The sequence below is a fragment of the Diadema antillarum genome, unplaced genomic scaffold (genome assembly GCF_040938485.1).
Source record: "Diadema antillarum isolate AM-2024a unplaced genomic scaffold, OU_Dant_1.0 scf00000010, whole genome shotgun sequence".
Taxonomy (NCBI): Eukaryota; Metazoa; Echinodermata; class Echinoidea; order Diadematoida; family Diadematidae; genus Diadema; species Diadema antillarum.
Window position 1 is genome coordinate 810,754 of NW_027270899.1, and position 15,850 is coordinate 826,603.

Genomic DNA, 15,850 nt, shown 5'->3' on the forward strand with positions numbered 1-15,850 from the left:
CCACACACATCTAGACAAATGATTCCAAAAAGCATAATTACAAACAAGTTCTTTTGAAAGTGTTAAACCCCTGAAAGGCTATATAGGGCTACTGAGCAAGGGCATGACTCTCTCCTCCCATTCCCAGGCTGACTGACATTCCTTCACCTGTAAACTTGATCTGTGGGCCCCCACAGCTATGCAGCATCATACCAGTGTAATATAGGCACAAGTGATACTCCAATAAATCCCCACATCCATCTCTTTCAATTCATCTGATGACCACAACTGGTACATGTATTTTCAAATCATATCGCAGTCTCATTAGGTGATCCGAGAATCCTCTCGGATCACCTTCTGTATCTGTACGGATTCTTTATTCTTCTTCTTTATTTCTGGACAAAAGTTGTGCAGAGGTTAGCTCAGAAAGTCCACTTCCTATCAATGTCAAAATTATACCATATATGTATCATGTCCCAAAGACGACGGGTCAAGTAAAATCGTAGTGATCAGTCGACCGTGACGTCACTATGACGTCATTATATGAAAACACATTTTCAATCATATCTCATTAATGGAATGGAATTTTTCAATGAAATTTACGTCACGTTAATTTCAATTCAAGGGAATTCTACTCATGTTTTCAAAATTCATCGCATTGTTAAAACGTGCGCGTACGCGCGCGTTGAAATATTTGTATGCTCCAATCGAGCTAAAAATTTTTTTGCACACGTTTCAGACCATTTGGAGTATTTTTTGAAAAATAAAAAAATTGGACGGACGCGTACGCGCGCGCACATATACGCACGCACAGCTCATATGCAATAGAAATTTCCCGTTTTTTTACACTTATCGGATGCCTAAAATGTCAAGGAATATTTCTACCAAGTTTCAAGTCAATCCGACTCAATATGACGTCATACGGGCCCGTCAAAGTTGAAATTCCGTGCGCGCGTCAATGGCGATATACAGTGCAACGATGCCAAAAAAACGCCAATTTTAAATCCGATTTTACTCGTCAGGATGGACGGTAACCCCCCATTTTCTTTACATATTCTGAAAGCTGATAAGTTGGACATGTTATTTCATGGGTTGGCAATGCTGGCAAAATGATTAAAAGATATCAAATTTCTTAAAAAAGTAAAAAAAGTAAATTTTCAAAATGACGTCATCAAATTTCAAGTTCACTCGAGCGTATCTCACTAATCCTTTGCCAATTTACACTCAGATTTCAGTATGTTGTAGCTTATTAAATTATCTTTCATTAATATACTAACAACATTTTGATTGGATGACGGCATCACCTCGTAAAAATGGATTGACAGTAATACTGTCAAATTTGACCAGTTTACGTGTTATCTCTATGGGATCGCAGTTTTTCCGGCAGTGAAAATTGACATGACTCTCTTTTTCGAGCACTAGCTCACTTATGCTTCGGTGAATTTCTCCCAGATTTTAGTATGTTGTAGCTGAGACTTTGGGCTATCGTAAATGTGCCCTCCATTTTTTCATACGACGTCGGCATCACGTCAAAAAACTTGGTTGAAAATGGCACGAGGCTTCGATGCAGCATCATTTTGCTTAATACACAGGGCCTATGGAGAATGAAATAGGTCATTGCGTAGCGCATCCGACTCGTAATCCTAAGGTCCCTGGTTCGAGGCTCACCCCTGCCAATATTTTTTTTTATTTTTTTAAACACTTTTTTTCTTCTTTTTCTTTAATTAATCTTAATCTCCCTTTCCTTACTTTATCTTTTTCTGATTTTTTTATGCTTCTCCTTCAAATTTCTATAAAATAACATAATTTTTTCTTTATTTTTCTTTCTTTCTACTACTTTCTGTGCAATAGATGAATAACAACAATGGCTATCAATCCCATATTTTGCACATGTTTAGTACATGTCACGTACATTATTTCATAAAATAACAACTACTTGATCAGACACCATCTTGGGTATGTAAATTAGGGTCAAAGGTCATAAATGTGTCGTCCTGTATCTTGGTGAATACATGTCCTATCTTTCCCATATTTTGCACACGCAAAGACCATGTTACAAGAATCATTTCATAAAATAATCACTTTTTGCTTAGACGCCATCTTGGGTGTGCAAAGTGAGGTCAAAGGTCAAATATACTTCATTCTGTATTTCCGTTAGTGCATACGGAATTCGGTACCAAAGATGGCAGGTCTCACTCCCTTTTCTAAATGAGAATCCAAACATCACACGGCCAATGTCCCGTCAACACAGATGAAACCTGTATGGTCATGAATATTTGGATCAGGACTCAAATCATTGATTTTCGAAGAGATCGGATCACCTAATTTGTCAGTGTTGACAAATTCCGGATCTAGTTATACTAATGAATTGCTGGTCTACCTTATGTATTCAAAGTCATGTACATTTTCTCCAAGGTTCTACAATGCCAAGCCAGTCAGTCTACCTCATTCACTATGTACAGAATACCATGCAGTACTTCAATCCAGTTTCTATGCATTCATTTCTAGGCAATCTGTCCTGGACAGTATTCACATTGTTTCTTGAATCTCATGCGAGACGGTGTTCCGCATCAGTCAAGCATCAGACGTGGCATATTCCACCTGTGTATTATATGAGCTCACTGTATAGAACAAGCTGCACACCAAGAACAGATTAGTGCATTCACTCTGCAGCCAATGCGATAACCCTCGTACCCACAAGCAAGCCTAGGAAAGTTTCCCATCTCGTTTGCAGAATATCCTGCCCATACAAGGAGCAATGCTGATAATTTAATGAAGCCAAACAACCATAACGTTTTTAGTTATCGAGTCTCTTTGGAGTGAAACATAGTGCAACTTCCATGTCCTCTCTCCCTGAATCTAAAGATTTGTTCTCCCTTCACAAATTCACTCAGTCTGCATCTTCCCTGAATGAATACAATCCCAACTCAAAAACTCATAAATCTTTGATGCTTGCAAGGACCTTGTACATGTAAATGAGCTCTGCCCAATAAATCATCTCAATCAATTACTACTTTTTAGAAAAGTTGCAGTTACCATAAGCTGACTACAAAACAAGCAAAATGCTGGGATCATTTGATTGTTGCTATGGCTACCGCTTCAAAATTCTCACATTGTCAAAATATGATTTAAAGCCACTGTTTACCATTGGGAGCCATGATAAAGAATGTTTGAGTATCATACAGTATTTGATGCATATGTAGGCCTATAGTTCAATTGAATCACACAACATCCTACCATACATGAATTTTGCAATAAAGCTGCAAATATTTCAAAGGAGATATTGCTAAATTTCTCTATAAATCATAACTGTAGAAAGTTTATTCTTAGAATGATTTTGATAAAAACTGTTGCTCACATTTAGTCGATTCAATAATACTTGACATTGATTATACATTGTACATGTACTGATTAACATTTTTACATTCATTGTTTCTATCCCTACCTCACATTTTAGAACTATTTTGTAACACTAAAGCTGGTTTTAGTTTCATCTACAAATAGTATATTTGTAGTGCATGGTTTCAAGGAAGTCTCCACTTCATATCCAAAGTGACTTTATCAAAATGGAGTGACTGAAACAAGACATACAGCAAAGCCTTTAATTCAAAATTGGACAAAATAACAAAAAGAAAAAATACAGATTACATCTCCACAAAGCAGAATCGCATTGGGCATACAGCACGTGTATATTAGATGAGACAAGAATGTCATCACTTAAAACAAGAAGAAAAAAAAAACTCTCTTGTTAGTGATATGTGCACCTATTGTATACTAGTGTAGGACCTATAGCTCCACCAACCATTGCATAATGATTAACTATCTAGAATAACTTGACGCAACGATTAAAACTTCCTGTCTCAAAATGTGAATTCCTTTCACAAAGGATAATTTGGTTCAGATTACTCAAATAGGTATGTACATGTACACAAGCCTATGGGGGACATTCTACACGTGTAATTTTGGCTGGCTTGTGAGCTGACGTTTCTCTTGATAGGCGCCTAACTGTCAAAATTCACACAGTACATATATAGTAGTGGGTAAGAGGAAATGCTCATTAGGTATAAGGATCAGATAATTAGGGAATCAAATGCAAACCTGTGTACATCCCAGCCTGCATCGCATCAATATTGCATTGTAGGTAATTGTGAGTCAACACACAAAACTAGTGAAAATGGGGCCCTGTATGTTATGAGCTCAAACAATGATAATCTGCATGTGTGAGGTGAGTGTGTGTGTGTATTAGTGGGTGTACACATATTCAATCACTGTCAAGAAATTACACTGCAAATCAACAAAGAGCTATGACAAGCAACACTGAAAATTTCAACTGGGAAAGCGATTTTTTTCTTCCTTTTTTTTTTTTTGGAGGGGGGGGGGTGAAGCAGACATGAATGAGACTAAACTGTCAAGTTCTCTGTTATTTTCATTTATGTTCTGGGATTTGATTTTTCTTCTAAATTTTCCAAAATGGTCTCACTAAATCCAGAAGTTCATAGTAGATGGTGGTAGTTTCAAAAAGCATGAAATGCACACAATTATGTACATGTAATCTCCACACAATTACTCAAAAAGGGGTATGTTTACGCAGACTAATATTTATAGCAAGGTCACTCGCTGACCTTTTGTCTGATAGTCGTCTGTCTCTGTCTAGTCTCTGTTAAGTCGTTGTTGTAGGTCCAGGTCTAATCACCTATTTTGCTTTTTTTGTGTGGTTTGTTTTTCCTACAAAGCACAAATAGCCAAGTTGCTCAAGTGAGAGATTTTGTTGTATTTATATCATAAAATAATCAAATACATCAGAACATCTTCCAATCTAAAAATATGTGAGCAGGAGTTACCTTTTCATGATGTAGGGCCTACTGTACCCTTGATCCTATGTGAATACTATTACACACATAACAAATTATAAAACCCCTTAATCAAAACAAATACCGGTAGGTTTTAAGCGACATTATTTGGCAGGGGTACATCTGTGAGAAAAATGAGAGCGAGTGCTGCTGAGTAATGCATGAGTGAGCACACAATAAAACAAAATGGTCACTTTTCAAAAGTCACAAGAATTTTTAAATTGGGGATCTGTGAAACATTCTATTTCTAGAGTGTTTACAGGTAGTATAGGCCGAAGTGCTGTCATTCTTTTATCATCCATTGTTTGACCCCCTTATACCACAATAACATTACATCTTAACATTAGGCGTTTTCACATCAGCCCGATAAAAATCCAAGCTCAAGATATTTTCCTATTTCCCAAGTCAGAAAAAAGCGCACTATTTCGAAACATCGGGCTGATGTGAAAACGCCTATTTCTTGCTCCATCTTTATATTGTGCTCACTCAACCACAACACAAGGACTCCAGCTATGTTCACACACATGTGCTGATAGTGGACATGCTGAAAACAATACAGTATATCTGATGTTAATTCTTTCACTAAACTGACAGGATTTTGCAGTCATACACGAAGGAGGGTTGAACATAGCCATTAAACCCTAATATTGTGTTCACTTACCCTAAAAAAAAAAATGTGACAAGTGTCAGGATTAGGTGTGAGGGGGGTCAAAGGATGGATGACAAAACAACAGTACACAAGAAACAGTTCATGTTTTGCAGAACCAAAAAATGACTCTTGTGATTTTGGAATTAGTTAACCATTTTGCCTTATTTTCCTGCATGCTTGCTCATGCAGGCTTGAACCGATCATTTTCATTTTCACAGAGAAATTAGTCAATAAATGTAGGAATAGCCCTACACTGTACCAAAGGTTTAATCATGTTGATCAAAACCTTAATTCATGCCACTTTGATCGGGGGCAGTTACTTTTTTTTTTTTTTTTTTTTTTGCTCGCAGATTTTGGGGCTATCACGGGAGGAACCATGTACACCAACAGGTGCATTCACATTTACGGTGAAATGCCATAGTATCACAGTATTTATCACATCATGTGGTTTGTAAAGTGAATGCAAATACACCTCGAAATACACCACAAAATACTATACTAAGCACAAAATATACATGCATGATTAGAGTGTGAATCATATCACAAATACCACTGATCTAATGATTTACAGCGGCGCATTTCTGACATGACCAGAAACACTTCCCGGCTTCTTCCGTAGGAGTTATGCACATGCATAGTGCTTACCAAAAACATCATGATACACTATATCTAGTGAGTGAGAACGGTACCAAGTGAATTACTACAGTATCTTTTCCCAAGATATTTCACCAAGATGAACGGTGCCAACAGGTATTAATCATCATTTTATTTGGTATCACTTGCTATTTGTGGACACTAAAATGTTTCCCTATGGGAAAAAAAGAAACAATTAAAAATAATGTAAAAGTGCAGAGGGAACCCTTGAGCATCAAAAATCAGTCACGGAAACAAGAACCTAATGTCAAAGTATCTACTTTTTTTTCTACTTTTTTTTTCCCTACATGCTAGCTGTTTAGTTGGAAATCTCTATGCAAGTGATGCAATACCAGAACTCTGTGATTTAGGAACCATTCTTGCCAATAATCATTCATTATAGACAATAATTATCAAGCATCGAAACAGAATTTATCACTTTCAATACTTAAAAGTGTTACTTTCCATAGCTATTTTTCACTTCATGGTACTGCCTGAATGCACACATACCATTACCAATAATTCCCCCCCCCCCAACACACACACACATATACAGAATGCAAGGTGCAACATACACACAGACACACACACATATTGTACATCTATGCAAAAACATGCACACCCTGTTTTCCCAGTGAATGAAATCAAATACTTATAGGCCTACTTCATTTCATTCATCTTGTGGAATTATGTGCATCAATGTACAACATTGTGATACATACTGGTAATGCCATGTTTCTATACTTTTATTTAGATCAAGGTCAGATATATGCAACCAGATTTGTGTCCCCTGGATGCTCCAGACACACATGCTAACAAAAACATGAGAGTGATTTGTGCATGATCATTGTATAATTTAGTTCTCTGATCACCTCAATACCATAGTAAGCAAGGTATGTTTGAACAAGACACTGTACTTCTGATGGGGGGGGGGGGGGGGACTATACAATTGTAAATTGCCTGTCTTCCAACTACAAATTTTGATTAAACTCTCCCAAATGTAAGTCTAATTGCTTCTGAGTTCCAAACTTGAACCTACACACTCTGACTTACTTGCTGATATGTGAGCCCAGGCTTCAGGTAATAAGTGCAGGAAGACATCACCCAACAATCCACCCACTGCAAAACTCAGGATGCAGTTGAACTTTGCAGCTCCTGACAGACAGAGGGAAGGAAGTTCAGAAAAGAAAAGAGAAACATCCTTACCTGAACATAAACAAAGAACTGAACAATATGTGACCCTGCATCACAAAACCAACAAAAAGTCGCCACACATGGCTTTTTAGTTAAGAGCAGATTCTGAAAGAGCAGACTCTAAGCTTTAAAATGAGGTATAACTCCATTCAAATGGACTCTTTTAACTTAAATATTGGAAAGAAAGGACACATTCTGGAAAGTGTAAACTGAGAAAACAGGCTTTGAAGTACAGGGTCTATTCAAGCGCTTATAAAATCTTTACCAAGCCATGCTAGATGTGGGATGAATGGAACAAAAAACAGGATGTTGACCATTGGAGCAACAACAATGAAAGGATTATTAGATAAGGCTGAAATTGAGGATGCTTCATTAAAACATTCTGTAGATGATTAATGCAAACTTTCAATGCAGTAGCATCATTATTTTCAAGGTTATTGAAGTTGAAAGTGAAGAGTATGGACAGGGTTTTTAAGAAATGGAAAGACGGCTCTATGAGAAACAGCTTATCACACTTTCTACAAAAAAGTGTTCAAGAAAAACTGTTGAAAACGCAAATTCCTGTTTGTTTCATGATCCCAAACTTTAACACAAGAGACCCAGAGGTTACGCGCTCACCTGAGTATCGCAAGTTCACCTTCCATGCATTCTTGCAGACTCTTACCTGAGAACATTGGAAACTTATGGTGGTGGTAGCTTTGAGAATGGGGGCATGGTGTCCATTTACATATTCTATCACACTGGTAAAAATACCTGCCAAGTACACTGTACAAATTGTACTTTATAGAATGTTAGATCACGCAGCTTGGGAAAAAAGACTTAAAGCCCTATCACTTTTGATTAGAACTAGAGAAAAATATTATAGTATTCATTAATTTAGGAGGTTTGGACCCCCTGGGGCCCCCAAGGAAAGCATGGTGCCCATTCAAACACTTTGAGATCTTATCCCTATGGGAATGCTACTTGACAAGTTTGGTGAAAATCAATTATGTTGTTTTCAGCAAGAAGATGAAAATTTAGTCCCGAATTTGGACCCCCCCCCCCCCCACCCCATCCCGCTTCCTTGGGTCCCAAGGGGGTGGGTGGGGGGGGGGGGGGAGGGCACCCCTGATTCTCCCATGAACAAACTTTACACAACAGTCATCAATATACTGACTCATTTATCAACTTAGCTCAATCACTTCCAGTTCTACATAAAATCTGTCAACAGGGAGGGGGGGGGGGGTGGGACCCCTGGGTCCCCCCAGGTGGGGCATGGTGCCCATTTGATGGAATTGAGATTCTATCCCCCTAGGGATGCTACCTGCCAAGTTTGGTGAAAATTAGTAATAGGGTTTTCAAGAAAAAGTTGAAAATTTGCAATTTCGGTCCATATTTAGGCCCCCTGGGGCCCCCAGGTGGGGCATGGTGCCCATTTGATGGAAATGAGATTCTTTCCCCCTAGGGATGCTACCTGCCAACTTTGGTGAAAATTCATTATGGCATTTTCAAGAAAAAGATGAAAATGTACAATTTGGGCCCCATTAGGACCCCTCCCCATCCCCCTCCCTTGGATCCCAAGGGGGGCACCCCTGATTCCATCACGAACAAACTTGAAACTACAGTTATCAATGTACTAATTCATAGTACATTGTATTAACTTAGCTCTATCACTTCTGGGTCTAGAGAAGAAGATTTTTTAAGATTCCTTAATTTTGGGGGGTTTCGGCCCCTCTGGGGGCCCCCAGGTGGGGTATGGTGCCCACTTGAACAAATTGAGATCCTATCCCCCTAGGGATGCTTCCTTCCAAGTTTGGTGAAAATCGGTCAAGTCGTTTTCAAGAAGAAGATGAAAATGTAAAAGTTTACGCATGACGGACGACGCACGACGCACGACGCACAACGGATGCCGGACAAAGAGCGATCGCAATAGCTCACTTGAGCCTTTGGCTCAGGTGAGCTTATAATGTAGAAGAAGATTTGCTCTTTCAGAAAATATGAAAACTCAAGATTAGTTAGGTGAGGGAGGTAAGGACCTCCCCGGTTAGGTTGACCCAATTCACCTATTTTCAGTCCTCACACAAAATTACTGCGAGCGACTTTTTGTTCGTTTTGTGATGCACAGTCACATATTATCTGAATCAGATGAACATACCGTATATAGTTCAGCTATTAATCAGTTATCTTATTACTGAATTTTGTGGTATTTCTATCTTGTGTTAAATTTGCAGCAGTAGACGTTACAATTGATGTGTTCACTGTCAGTTTCTTGAACTGATTGTGCTAACATTGTACTTGTAGACACTTGTGGTACTATAAATAGGGCCTATGCCATGAATTAGCACACTGCTATTCATGTGAGTACTTTTATAGAATCAAGAACACATTTGAAATAGGCATTGTGACATACATATATTTGCATATAATGCATGTATCTATGTAAGTATAGGCCAAATACTGTATTAGACCTACTTAGTTCTTCTCTTTCTCTCTTCTGTCTTTCAAAACATCAATCTGTCTGTAAGTTTGTCTTCCTCTTTTCCTCTATAGATCTGCATTGTATCTCCATGCCATCATACATTCACTGTTCTACATGTCATCAATGGATCTTTTCATCTAATCTCCATCTCAATTTTGTAGACATTAGGATTAAGCATGGAATAGAGCAGAGAGAAACGGAAACAAAAGGAAATGGTTAACCATTAAGGAAACCAGGCCAATGGTTGAACATAGACAATGGGCAACGACAACAACAACAGCAGAGTAGAGATCAGAGAGCTTGTGGGAGACAGTGACAGCGTCACTTGCAGACTCAGCATGAAATCAAAACCAGCTTCTGGGGCTCCCAGCACAGCACGTACTGGTAAACCCACTACACACCACATATACAAAGAGTGACCACGTACCCGCCATGCATGCACACACCGTCATGCTACACAGGAAGTTCTACTCCAAATAGGACAAATGGAGTTCAACTTTGGCTGGTTTGATATTAAATGCATGGTGCAGCAAGTGTTTCATAGCAAAGTTCTGTACATTTGGATACACGGGGCAAAATAACAATGTACTAATGACATGCAATGTACTTTGTATTTAGCATTGCATTATAAACCAGTTGGTACTCTAGGTGGATATGCATGTACAGTTTTTATATCTCGTTGCTCGCCTGGAATAGATATCAAACCTACTTGAACTGGTACAACACTCGGTATTTTGGTTCAAGGTCATTAATACTTTGTACTGCATGGTAAACAAAGTGTGGAACTTGATAGGGATAGGCAGTCTCTGTAGCTCTGTGAATCATACCAGCTCCCTGATCATACATTGCATGATGAAGAATAAGTCTTCATTGTTTTGCACAGTCTGAGCGTTGGCCTAAGGAGAGGATGCTTTCTACTGGCATGACATCAAGATACTCTGTTTATGAAATAACAAATGTGATTTATATTCTATGTAAACAGGATCTCTCTCACCCCCCCCCCCCCCCCCCCCCCTTAGCATTTGGAGAAAAAAAACCAAATCACTTTCATCTGGCAATTCTTCGGTAGCATAGGTTCTCTCCAGAGTCGGGGGCACCCCTATCACAGAAAACTGAGGTTTGCAATAGAGCCCATGCAACTGAATATTCAAACTGGTAAATGAGCAGAAGAGGAGTGCATGTGACTGGGTGGGGATGGAGTGTGAACTAAGGAGACATAGTGGAGGCATAAAGAAGAGGAGAAAGAAAAGGAGGAGATAAGAAGACAAGCAAAACAGATTGATCAGAAGGTGAGGAAATATTAGAAGTTACAGAGAAAAGGGAGAAAAACAATAATCAGAACATAAGAAAGAAAACTATACCAGAATGAGGAGGAAAATAAATGAAATACAGCTGTACATGACTATGATAAGCTAAAGGGAGAGAGAAAAATGCCTTTCATGACCTTTCACCAGTAAAAAGATTATATCAAATTACTGTACATCACTGAACAATTGTATCAAACCAGATTTGTGATGGCCACCCAAAAGGACATGGGGATGACATGTCATGATCGCTTACAATATTTGCATTACATGTAGGCCCTATCATTATCAAACATTCAATCAGCCCAAAATCATACTCATGAAGTACATTATTGCATCTGAACATGATGTTATTACCACCTTGATAAGAGTTGCACAGTAGGCATACAAGCTGTATATTTTCAGAGTAGACAAAATGAGTTTAATGGGGATGATAGATGTTGTTGCACTATCTTCATACATAAACGTAAGTAGAATGTAAACTGCAATATGGCTGACAGTGCTCAACTATATAGGAGCCCATGTAGTACAATATATAGTAGAATGGAAGGTGTTGCCTTATTAGTGACTTAGCTGGACAGTCTGTTTCGGCCGAAGCCTCGACAGCAACTAAATCAGTTTCTTGTTTATGTTTAAGTACAGTGTAAGACATACAGTGTAAGCCCAGTACCAGTGTCATTGTCAACTTTATTGTGTTGTTAAGTAGCCACGTGCATGTATCTTTTGTATCTGTTGTTTGCTTGCTTGAGTGCACCAGAGCCGTATGTCTTACACTGTACTTTAACAAGAAACTGATTTAGTTGCTGACGAGGCTTCAGCTGAAACAGACTGTCCAGCTAAGTCACTAATAAGGCAACGCCTTCCATCCTACTATATTAATGTACTATATATATACAGTGCATATATACACACACACATATATATAAATAATCAAGAAATAAACTGGTAATGCATTTTTTTTTGCCAATAAAGAACGAGTTTATTCAACTCGAATTTTCGGTGGCCTCCACCTTCTTCAGTCTGTATATGAGTGCGTACTCTACATGTTCAATTTGTGTTTTGGTACCGTCATTGTCGAGACTCCTGAAGAAGGCAGAGGGCACCGGAAATTCCAGTCAAATAAACTCATTCTTAGTTGGCAAAAAAAAAATGCATTACATGTACCTGGTACCAGTTTATTTCTTGATTCTTCATGGTGCCAATATGTGAATTCTCAACATATATATATATATATATATATAGAACAGTTACGCTACATCTTCCTGAATGACAATTTTCTGCGGAATAATCAAATGACCAAACAGGTACACCCTGTACATCACATTTGTTCTTTATTAGCCTCAAGAAATCTGTAATAAATAGAAGGGTTTCTTTGGTACCTGAAGGTTTCTTTTTCAAAGTCAAACCATATTGCAAATAACTTTTACAATATTTTCTCATTTTATATAAAGTGTGGGGGTAGTGATTACATTTGCCCCTAAATACTCTCATTTCTAACTAGCCCGACCAGACGCTGTTACGCTAGACGTACCATGTACAGCGACTGGGCTGTGTATAGTTAATTTCTAACATGTTTTTCTTTTATATCATAGTGGCTGTCAGACTTTAAATTACTCCATCCCACAGATTACATAATGTCCTATAGCGATACCTCATGTAACTATGTAAAATCCTGGTCCTTCGAACGTATTAACATATGATTAGAAAATGCTTGTATCAACCCTGATATGTCTCCATTTGCCAAAAACTGAATGTCACACATTAACCCCGGCGCGGGGCGCTGTAACATTACGGTAGGTATTGGGGTCGCTGCTGCGGTTAGTCACACATGTGATATTTACTTTAGATGGAAATCTGCAAGTGTCACTCTACTGGGGCCATTTACTAGCAACACATTGGTATCATCATTGTGATTATCATTATCATAATATCATTATCGGAATATAATTATCGCTATTATCATTATTTGCAACATCTGAACGAAATGATGATGGCACAGAATTTACTTCTTCCATCCAAGCTTCTTGGACCTACATGTGACCGATGACAGCAATGTCAGTCACAAGTGACATTTACCTGCGGCATCGCTATTTTGAGGTGCGATCTTAAAGGGCAAGAAGAGTGGCAAAACTCCCGTAAGTCCAATCAAACTGGTTGCTAAGATGGCATAAATCCAAGCAACTTCTCTAGGATACTGGTCTTCATAGTTCCTGAAGGCTGCATTGTTCCCTTCCTTCTGAGTAGTTCCAGCATCATCGGCATCATCGACTGGTCAGTTTCGAACGTGGAGCCTACACCGGCAGCACGGATTCCGTGCCCCGAGTATGGGGCAGCGGCCCGTGGGCGTGAAGAGCGAGTCCGATGAATCTCGCTGGTCGCAGGAGAAGCTAAACTTATCACCACTATACAGGTGCACAGCTGAACGAAAGTCCTACTGCTGACGGGGCACTTCATCCTTGTACAACGGAGTGTGTGAAAGCATCTGACGAACGTTAGCGAGCAGACGGAGCAACACTGGACGGCTGGTTTGGCAAGTGATTAAAACTGCGCATGCGCGGGGAAGATAGAACGCGACCCAGTCGACCCGAGCGAGTCCAGGGTCCAGGGTTAGGCCCGACTTCTACTTTTCCAGAACGATGGTGTAGCCGAGAGGTCATTTTCTGCTTCTCTCGTTCAATTACATGTGTATCTTGCGCTCCATATATCCTTCCAGAAAAAACTTTAAGGTGAAATATATACTGTTCTCCTAAAATTACGAAACATCTAGGCCTACATGGCAGGAAAGGGTGTCAGCTGCTGGAGCTATGAACCTTTATAGATACACTGTACTTGCTCGAGATTATAGATCCTTATTCAGAAGGTTTGTTAATCCGAAACTGAAATACAGTCCGTTAATCCAAATAAAAAAGAAGGTGCGTTCAAACGGACCTTCAGAATAACGAACCTTATTTCGTTTTCAGATGAATGAACCTACACATTGAGTAGTATCATAACGAACTTTTTTTTTTTTCATTTCGGATTAACGAATACATGTAACGAATCCTCGGAATAATAAACATTATTACTAATGAGTGAATGACTTATGGACCTTTATTTCTTCTCTCTCTCTCTCTCTCTCTCTCTCTCCATCTCTTTCTCTCATTTCATTGTTCAGCTCGAGGGTCCATGACTCGTGGGTGTCTAGCTCGGAGGATGGCTATTTCACCGGTTTCACGATGAACAACTAATGAATGAATAAAGCGAGATCTTTATATATACGTTCGTGGGTTACGACTCCTTTACATATAGTAGGGACATCCACTGTATGTATTATCCAAGGGAGCTTTTGCTTTTTTACAATTCAAATTCAATGAACTGTTGAATTCTTTTGGTGGAACATTTGAAAATTTTCCAGTAAAGAAATTTGGGATCAAAGTATTAGAATGATACGTTAGTCATTTATCTAAATTACAAGAAAAAAATCAGATAAATAGCGAAATTCAAACGATAACATTCTTGTTGCCTGATTTTCTCGTTAATTTTACTATGATTACTTCAATCCAAAATCTAAGCTCAGTAACCGAGCAGAGAGGAAGGGATGGGGATCAAATGATCTAGTAAGCCTACATACATTGAAATATAAAAAAAAAAAAATGTAGAGGATGCTTTGGGGTGTTTTTTTTTTTTTCTCAAAGAAGTGCCAAAACAAACTAATCGTGTTATTTTTTTTTTCGTTTACTAATCACTTAATTATTTGCAACTCTAACATCTAAGAGCATAAGATTGAGCACGGAGATGGTGTTTTTAGAATTGAAATCCAAGTAAAATCTGGTGCACACATCGAATGGAATATTTTGACATTTTTTGTCAATGTTTACATAAGGAAGACGATACGTTGTACATTGAAGTTCCATAATAGAACCTATAACAAACCAAATTCCTTCTTTTAGTGTTGCTTGATTTTCTTATTTAATAATCCATAATTTGAATATTTAAGATCTAAGCACAAAGCAGCAGTGATAGGGTATTAGAGGGGGGTGTCCCTTCCACACAAGAAAGAATTTGCATTTTTAGAATTAAAATTCGAAAATCTGGAGCTCACATTGGGATAATTGCAGTAATTTCAATCAAAAAAGCAAGAAGATACATTGGTGGTTTATCTATTTGCAACAGAGACACCAATAAGAACTTAATTCTTAACTTTTGGCGTGATTTTTTTCACTTTGTAATCAAATTATTTACAAATCTAACATCTAGCCCAGGAAACGAGCGACTGGAGTGGTGGCTGCCCTGCCACTTGAGGGAGCTCTTGCATTATTAGAATCAGAGCCTTCTATTATATAGAAGGCTCTGATTAGAATTGAAATTCACCAATATAGTGCACGCTTTTGGTGTCATATCTGGAAAATATTCAAGGAATTAAAGAAGTACGTTTTTCATTTAGTAAAGAAGCAAACAAGAAAAAAACTAAACTAAATTCCTTAATTGATGGATGATTTTTCTCATCTATTCATCAAATTATTTGACAATAAAAAACTTTTGAAGTAGGAGGGTTCGAACATTTTTTTAATATTTTTTTTTTTAGGTGGGAGGCGTTGGGAGTGGGGCAACATAGCCGTTGAAACTGAAAATGAGTTCGTTAATCCCCCCCCCCATAACTAAATAAATGAGTAGGCCTACTAATGAACCTTCAGAATTACAGACCTCATTTCGTTTTCCGATTAGTGAACCTTTCGAAATAGCGAACTTTTCATTTCATTTCATGTCTTTTCTTTATTTGTCCAAATTATGTATAAAAACATAA

General features: G+C 38.3%; 1 protein-coding gene across 1 annotated transcript in view; it reads right to left on the reverse strand.

Annotated features, from left to right (window-relative positions):
• The window catches only part of LOC139720129 (zinc transporter ZIP13-like), a 45,614-nt gene extending 32,093 nt beyond the window's left edge, over nt 1-13,521 (reverse strand). The window contains 3 exon segments of the mRNA XM_071631503.1: nt 7,165-7,266; nt 13,144-13,368; nt 13,371-13,521. Coding sequence (XP_071487604.1) covers nt 7,165-7,266; nt 13,144-13,368; nt 13,371-13,521 — 478 coding nt within the window.
• Between the last annotated feature and the right edge of the window lie 2,329 nt (nt 13,522-15,850).